This window comes from Bipolaris oryzae (assembly GCF_000523455.1).
Source record: "Bipolaris oryzae ATCC 44560 unplaced genomic scaffold scaffold_58, whole genome shotgun sequence".
In the NCBI taxonomy this organism is placed as follows: Eukaryota; Fungi; Ascomycota; class Dothideomycetes; order Pleosporales; family Pleosporaceae; genus Bipolaris; species Bipolaris oryzae.
The window spans coordinates 137,956-145,735 of record NW_006911334.1 but is presented as its reverse complement, the minus strand read 5'-3'; the positions used below and the strand labels follow the sequence as shown (position 1 = coordinate 145,735).

Here is a 7,780-nt window from a genome sequence, read left to right as displayed (position 1 = left end):
CCCCCCCCGTCAAAAAAAAGAATTCCCCAAGCCAATTCCCCAGCGCCCTCCTCCCCACTCGGCCACACGCATCACCCGCTGCGGCCACATCGTCGGTAAAGAATGTCTCCTCGCGTGGCTCGACATCAGCTGCGCATGTCCCGTGTGCAACTGCCCTCTCTTCGACGCCACGGACGAAGAGATCACGGAGCGCGACGTCGCGTTCGTGTACAAGAAGCTGAGGTGGTTATGGAGGAAGTGGGAGATTTTCGCGGCGATTGAGAGGGTCTTGTGGAGAAAGAGGTATGAGCAGGGGTGGCGCGAGGAGCGGGCTCCTGGCGTTGATCCGGTGGTGGAGGAGAGGGTGGAAGGGGAGTTCTGGGATGGAGAGATGGGGGAAGAGGAGGGGAGTGAAGAGGGGGAGATTGTTGAGAGGGTGGAGATGGATGAGGAGGATGAAGAGATGGAAGATGGGGATGAGGGATACGACAACGAGGGATACGACGCAGAGAACGAAGACGAGGGCGATGATGATGTCGGCAGTTCAGAAGATATGGACATTTCAGACTCTTCAGAGTGACTGGGGTCAAAGTCTACACAACAGATTCTGGACTCGTCGGACTATTCAGAGCAAGCAGACTCAAAGCTCACATACCCCATGGAGGACTGATCGGATGCCTGGTCAACACGTTAGATGGATTACACCGCTGCAACATTTCATTTGGGCACCACCATGCCAAACACACCAAAAATCAATTTTTTTTACAAAAAAAACACTCTCTCATCGCTCCGAAGTGCCTATATATCTTGCAATGTGTTTCTAACCCTCAGATAACGCAAGCCGTGGGATTCAGGTCCCGACCAATGACCCCTTTCTTACACTGACATTAGGTCGTGATCCATCCAACCCACTCAACCTAACGCCAATTTCCTCCGCTAGCATTGGTGCACCATGGAATGTAGCTTCAGCAGTCTGGCACCTACCCACGCATCTTAGACGCTACATAAAAGGGGGGAGAGGGGGGGGAGGAGCTGAACAGTCGTGCAGTCAGCTGAAATACTAGCTCTCTCTCGACCACCTCGTCAAATAGTCGCGACTCCGTTCATTCCCTTCGTTATTCCTTCTCACTCATTTTTATCAGTTGTATACCATAGCAATGCTTGCCTCCTCCCCACGCAGCGGCTTCCTAAAAAACGACACGGAACCATGCACCGCTCAACCCACAACGCCCTGTCCCATCTGCCACGAAACAATCACCCGCAAAACCCCAACTCGCGGCCTGCGCATCCACATACGAAATACTAAGACGGCAGCTAGAATGTTCGTTTTGACCTGCCACCGCACTTACCAGACCAAGCACAACATCAGTAGTAGCAGTAGTAGTCACCCACTGCTTCGGCCCCGCACCAAGTCATCGCGCAGCAACTCGATGATGCGAATTAAGCGGTGCGGCCACGCCTTTTGCTACGACTGTCTTGAGACGTGGGTGCAGAAACAAAATACTTGCCCCATGTGTCGGGACAGGCTGTTTACTGAGTCACGGCGTGAAAGGTACAGGGGTGAGAGTAGTGATCAAGGGGATAGGGTGTTGTTGCTGGCATTGAGGGGGTATCTGGATATGCGCGAGGTGAGGGATGTGAGCGATCCGGTTGTACGGAGTGCGCTTGGTGGTGGTGGTGGTGGGCATGATTATCGAGAAGATGAGTGGGCGGATGTATATGGGGATGTTATGGTGCGGGGGAACGAGATGATATGACGGAAGAGGTGGTGGAGGACGGCAGAAGGAAACATGGAAAACAAGAAATGATGGGCATGTGGTGGTGTCTATGGCGCACCTTGGGGTGTGCTGGTTTAGTTGCTTTTTTTGGTAGAAGTAAAGAGCCGTTGTCTAGGTGTGGGGCCGGAATACTATGGTTGTGCATACCAGAAATATGGATTATCAAACAAGAAAGCGCTGATAGGTTAGTGGTGGCTGTGCAGCAGAGTAGGAGTGTGGCTTAGCGCAAGCCTATCTGTCTAGGAGTAGGAGTAGAAGTACAACTACGTGATTGTATCCACAGTGGAGTAGTGTAGTTGTAGTGGAGTAGGAGGATTGTGACTGTCTCGGGATATCCGAAGCCCTAACGCATGGTGTTTTGGACTTGGCCGCATACAGCATTACTACTGTGTAGTAATGGCCTGAATACAAATAGCGTGCAGATGTGCAAACTGTAGCAAAGAAAAAAAAAGCTATGGCCGCGTCACAAGCAAATCCGGGGCAGAGGTTCTGGGTTCTTGCATGACAGATGCGGGAGTGTCTCGGCATTCATGCTTGACTTTTGACATGGACTGTTGCAAAGCCGACTGGTGACCCTGCTACGTCGAACCCGTGATCACGACGAGATTGACGAACACTATATATCGGCTTTATTGTTCTCACCGGTCGCTAAAACCTAGAAGATGCCATCAGCCATGAAGCAAGGCCATGATTATCGTCAGCACTGGCACGGGGGTTAGCGACCTACAGACAAGTAGGCAGACGTGGAGTTGTAGTGTGCATGGTCAAAACAAACGTGGATGTGCATGTTCAACAGAAGCAACAAAGCCAAGCACATTTTTTCTTTCTGGTCAGCACAGACGTGAGTCACACATAAGCGAAGAAAAGATGCATGCCACCCCAGATGCGGCGGCGGCGGCGGCGGACCAGTCGAGCACCAGCACCAGCACCAGCAGCCAACGCCTTTGCACCCCACCCCGCATCCCCTAGGCTTGCTGCCTGGACATGTGTCGCACGTCGGTGTATAAAGCGAGGCGATGCTGTCGTTCACGCAGCGACGCCGAGTGCGTCGATGCTTCATGCGCTGCTGTCAGAGTGACACGCGGCAACAAAGCAGGGGGAGGCGTAGGCCGTCGCACCAGTCGCAAGGGGGGTTGAGCAAATTGCAGAGGGTGTAGGTGTAATGAGTGGCAGCACTGCAGGTGAGCCGGGCAGGCAGCAAAAGGCAGCAGGTCGTGCTGGTGTGAAAAATTTATCTTTTCGCGTTGCGCCGTTGCAAGGTGGCCAGAGGGCGGCAAATGAGGCGAGGGGGCCGAGTGGACGGGCTGGGGTTTGGGCCTTGGCTCAATCCGGGTCAGTGCGTCGTCATGGCTGGTACTCGTAGGCACCAGCAAAGCTGCCATGATGATCGGTCCAGCAGCGCAAACTGCTCTCGCCCCCACGACGCCGCCAGGCTGTGCACTCAGTGTGTGCGTGCCGTGTGCTGCAGTGATGGCAATGGGCAGCGGGAGGAGGGGTGCAGTGCAGTGCAGGCATGGGCGGGTGCATGCCGAGAATGGATTGAATCGGAGACGGATGGATGGCGGTGATGACGGGCAGAGGAGGTGAAGGAAGAGGCGAGTTGCATGATGCTGGCGAGCCCCCTTTTCTTCACTGGCAAAAATCTTCTCGCTACCCAAAAGGTGACGCTAAGCCCCCCAATCGCTGCCCTATCCCTGCCCGCTAGCGCCGCGCTAGCAGCTTGGCACGTCGCCGCCTGCGACTATAAGTACTCGGCCTCCCCCCAACTTTTTGACGAGATTTCCGCCTTGCCCGCCGTTGTCGCAACACCGCAACCTCTCAGCCCCCCATCGCCGCAGATCGAACTCAATCTAGTTTCACCTGCGCGCCCTCTAATACTTGCGACCCACAAGCTTCTGTGTGCCCAATTTGCACATATCCACTCTCTCAGAGGTCCTAGGCGACTGCGATACTGCGATCGGCGCTAGCTTCATCCAGCCTGCGATAGCCTTGCGAAGTAGCCTCAGCCCCAGTCGACAACCGACTTACCCCGCCAAAGGCTTACTGGCTACGCTTTTGGTCACTTAATCTCCACACTAACCCGGCCGTCCTCTTTACGACAGCTTCTACTACCACTCCACCACTCTACCACATCACCTACTCGACGATAGTCTTGTCGGCGTTTGCGAGGGACACATTCGCTTGTAGCTCTCCTGCCTCCGGTACCGTCTCCACCTAGCCCATAGGCAGACACCATCTCCCCGTGCGTCGACCGACCTCGCTCTACTCAAGCGATCTCGTAGTCCGCCCGCCTTGACCGTCGCTGCCGTCGCAAAGATCTCTATTCTGACCTGCGCAGTCTGTCAAGATACCTATATCTCTCCACTAGCGTCTATCGCTCCAAATCCAATCAATAATCTCATCATGGATCCAAACTCTCTCACCTCTCATCCGTCCACCGCCGCACAGGCTCAGACGGTAAGCTCTTGTGATGTCCAACTCATTTGCCGCTCCATTCTAACGTCGTCTCCCAGTTCGTCGCCCCTGGCTCTCTCTCGTACCCTCAAGGCGCGAACTTGGACATGACTGCACCCTCCACTGAGCACAACACTCAACAGGTCGCTGAAAACGCGAACGGTGTTGCTACCCCCGCGGCTACTCCCGATACCCAGAATGGTCAAGTGCCCTCTGGTATCGTGCCTACTCTTCAGAACATTGTCGCTACCGTCAACCTCTCCGCTCGCCTTGACCTCAAGACCATTGCTCTTCACGCCCGCAACGCCGAGTACAACCCCAAGCGTTTTGCTGCCGTCATCATGCGTATTCGTGAGCCAAAGACAACGGCTCTGGTCTTTGCGAGTGGAAAGATGGTCGTCACTGGTGCCAAGTCTGAAGATGATAGCCGTCTTGCTTCCCGCAAATATGCGCGGATCATCCAGAAGCTGGGGTTCAGTGCCAAGTTCACCGTACGTCTTGCCGCGCTAACCATGTTTCAGCCCAACGCTAACTTGATAACAGGACTTTAAGATCCAGAACATTGTCGGCTCTTGCGACATTCGCTTCCCTATCCGTCTGGAGGGTCTTGCCTCGCGCCATCACACTTTCTCGTCCTACGAGCCGGAACTGTTCCCTGGTCTCATCTACCGTATGATGAAGCCTAGGATCGTTCTTCTCATCTTCGTCTCGGGTAAGATTGTTCTCACCGGAGCAAAGGTCCGTGAGGAAATCTACCAGGCGTTCGAGCTCATCTACCCAGTCTTGTCGGACTTCCGCAAGTCTTGAGCAATTCTTTCTACAATCTTCTCCTCAATCAGCCTTGAACAACCACCTGGCTCCAGGTGACATGGCTATGACTTGGGTATTCACTTCAACCTTGTCTTTTTTTTTGCGGCATTGCATGGTGTTTAAAGGTGGGCCTCTTTTCTCTTTTTTCTCAAACTTTCCCAAAACTCTACAACATATATCCCCAGTCACGATTAGACATCTGTACATGGGCAGCCTTCATCTCTTGGTAATCGGGTTACTGAAGGCTTTTCTTCTCTCTTCTGTTTTTTTATGGGTACGATTGCGTTGGCGGGAGGCGCGCGTGTGTGGGGACGATACCGAGATTGCTTTATTTGGACAGATGATGAAACGCGAGGACGCGTTGATGAGTGCGACCGTAAAAGTTCGCACTGAGGAGGGCCCTCTTTGGTTGCCGATAGGATGCCAGGGCTCCTCGGTGATGGATGCTCAATATCCATTGTGTATGTGTATATGACTCTTGGCCTTGAGACAAGTTAGGCATTAATGTCATTACGATATGATAATACCTCATGGCCCTGCTAGGCTTGTGATGCTTCTCTCGTCTCGTGTCTTATACATTGCCTGTCCATAGAATGCCCCCATCGCTTCCAAATACCCACTCGTCCAAGCTCAACATGTCGGACCTGCTGAACAGCAAGTAAAAATACTTGAGCGTCTGCATCGTCATCCTAAAGTCTTCATCATCTCTTTCAAAGTCGCCATTCAGCGCTTGCTCAACCTTCTCTTCCATAACTCGCTCCACACCCTCCCACATCTGCCACCCAACCTCTCTCCACCTCTCCTCTCCCGTAACCCGGTACAGAGCAAATAGACTCATCACTACTTCCGGTCTAACGCTCGGCCCCTTTTTGTCCCATATCTTCTCGAACCCGGGATACTCTTGTTCGGGCCACACGCTGGGGTCAAACGAGCAGTCTTCGTCGCTGTTGCTCAGTTTCGACGATGAACAGGCTAGCATCGAGAAGTTCTTCGGCATCATGTTGCCGTTGAAGGAAGGGGGTGAATGCAGGGTTGTCCATATGCAGCCTTCGGTTAGAAGACGGGCGTAGGTGAGATGGGTGTCGTTATGGGTGAGTGCTGCTGATAAGGCGAGCGTGCTGCCGAGAGTGCAGGATGAAATGTCGAGGTTGTGGGTGAGGGTTATGTGGTATCTTTGGGAGGTGTATGCAGGGCTGGCCATCATAACGGATTCGTTCGTGGGGGTTACAGGGCGGAAGAGGATGTGTTGGATGATTGCGTCGAGGGCGTTTGCGGACATGGTGGTGTAGGGTGATGTCTTGGGCGCGGTGGCGAGGAGACGGGTCATCAGAGTGTGTTGTGCGTATGCAGGACCCGATGAAGCATCTACATTGAATGTGTCGGCGGAAGTCAGGTCGAGGGTGTGCAAGTTTATTTCGGCGGGCCAGAGACCGGGGATTTTGGTGCTGCTTTGCTGCGATTCGAGGATATTGGTGACACGCGTTGCGGCATCGTAGAATCGCATGTCGCCTGTGAGCTGTGACAACCTGATGAATGCTAGGTTATATGTTGTGAGTTCTGCCAGTGTGACGCTTCCAGATGATTCTTGTTCCTCGCCGTCGGCGACTTTTGTTGCATTCCAGGATGTGATAGGTAGGCGGCTTGAAGTATCGAAGAAGGTATAGAGCATGTCGCCTAACTCGAGTGCCTTATCTAAAACTCGACTATTGCGACACTTTTGGAGGTCGTATGCTGAGAGTAGGCTGTACAGTAGTCGTGTCATTTGTGGTAAGCTAGTCATCTGGTCGTGTGGTTCAAGGTTTATTTCTGTCATGGCCGCGACGGCTTCTTCGAACTCCTTTGTCAGTCCCATAATCCAAAAGTTCTCGAGACTTTCGCTGAGCATAGTGGTCTGATCTGCCATCACTGACTGTGAATTCTCAGCCATTGCTGCATCTATTGCTGCATCCTTTTCTGCACTCCAGTATTTCTGGAATGTTGCTTTGACTGCGGCGTGGCGACGGGAGCGCACAACTGTCTCTCGATACGAGAATGCATCGGTGATGAATCTATGTTGGATTCTTGATGAATGGCCACTTGCTGGCCATGGTAGCTGCGCAAGAGCATTTACGGGATGGTGTTGGGTAGTAGTCCTGTAGAGGCTATTCTTTGATGAGGTGGATACAGAAGGGATTGAAAGGTGGGTAGAACAAGAGTGTTCGTATGGCGGAGAAGAAAGGAACCAGAAAGAATGGTTGGATTTGTAGAAAAGAAGAACGGTCAGGGAGACCAATAGGAGAAGACCTGACCACCGTGTACCGGTTCGTGACCTGGCTGGCGATAGGCCGAAAGTGAGGGAGCCTTTGCGATTATGCATGATGATTGAGAGTTTTCAAGGAACGACGAAGAGAATCCTGAGGGAAACCCGAGGAAATAAAACCACCATGGTGGTGGTGCGTCCGGGACAATTCATGTTTCAATGATGCTGTTGCTATTTGCGAGCAGTTATGGAAACCATTTGCATCGTTACGTGTGTCAGTGATGCCCCTGGTTGAAGTTCAAGTAGAGTTCAAAACTCTTTGGTTTCGAAACATGTCTAGCAACATGTTTTTTTGCTGTGTGAGTCCTTGGTAATTCCATGCCTATTCATATGGAAGTATGTGAGCCTGGAGACATGATGCCGGGATGATGGAACAGGATGGCGCCTCAGGGGGGTGCGTAGGCACGCAGAGCATGCAGGTGGAAGCAAGATAAATGTGTGAAGAGTCCTAGAAGTATTT

At 52.7% G+C, this 7,780-nt stretch overlaps 4 protein-coding genes across 4 annotated transcripts; 3 read left to right on the top strand and 1 right to left on the bottom strand.

The window, feature by feature from the left end:
* Positions 1 to 43: 43 nt before the first annotated feature.
* On the top strand, positions 44 to 559 carry COCMIDRAFT_26044 (uncharacterized protein; the record flags this gene model as incomplete). Its single annotated transcript, XM_007689425.1, has 1 exon — positions 44 to 559. A coding segment is annotated over one exon (516 nt), but the record flags the coding sequence as incomplete, so codon positions are not given.
* A 589-nt stretch (positions 560 to 1,148) lies between these two features.
* On the top strand, positions 1,149 to 1,514 carry COCMIDRAFT_76332 (uncharacterized protein; the record flags this gene model as incomplete). Its single annotated transcript, XM_007689460.1, has 1 exon — positions 1,149 to 1,514. A coding segment is annotated over one exon (366 nt), but the record flags the coding sequence as incomplete, so codon positions are not given.
* A 2,646-nt stretch (positions 1,515 to 4,160) lies between these two features.
* On the top strand, positions 4,161 to 5,018 carry COCMIDRAFT_94399 (uncharacterized protein; the record flags this gene model as incomplete). The annotated part of the gene is made up of 3 exons (XM_007689459.1): positions 4,161 to 4,214; positions 4,271 to 4,702; positions 4,755 to 5,018. The coding sequence occupies 3 exons, from the start codon at positions 4,161 to 4,163 to the stop codon at positions 5,016 to 5,018; spliced, it is 750 nt and encodes a 249-aa protein (XP_007687649.1).
* Positions 5,019 to 5,592: 574 nt separating this feature from the next.
* COCMIDRAFT_94456 (glycoside hydrolase family 47 protein) lies at positions 5,593 to 6,924 on the bottom strand (the record flags this gene model as incomplete). Its single annotated transcript, XM_007689458.1, has 1 exon — positions 5,593 to 6,924. One exon carries the CDS (start codon positions 6,922 to 6,924, stop codon positions 5,593 to 5,595), a length of 1,332 nt encoding a protein of 443 aa, XP_007687648.1.
* Positions 6,925 to 7,780: the final 856 nt, after the last annotated feature.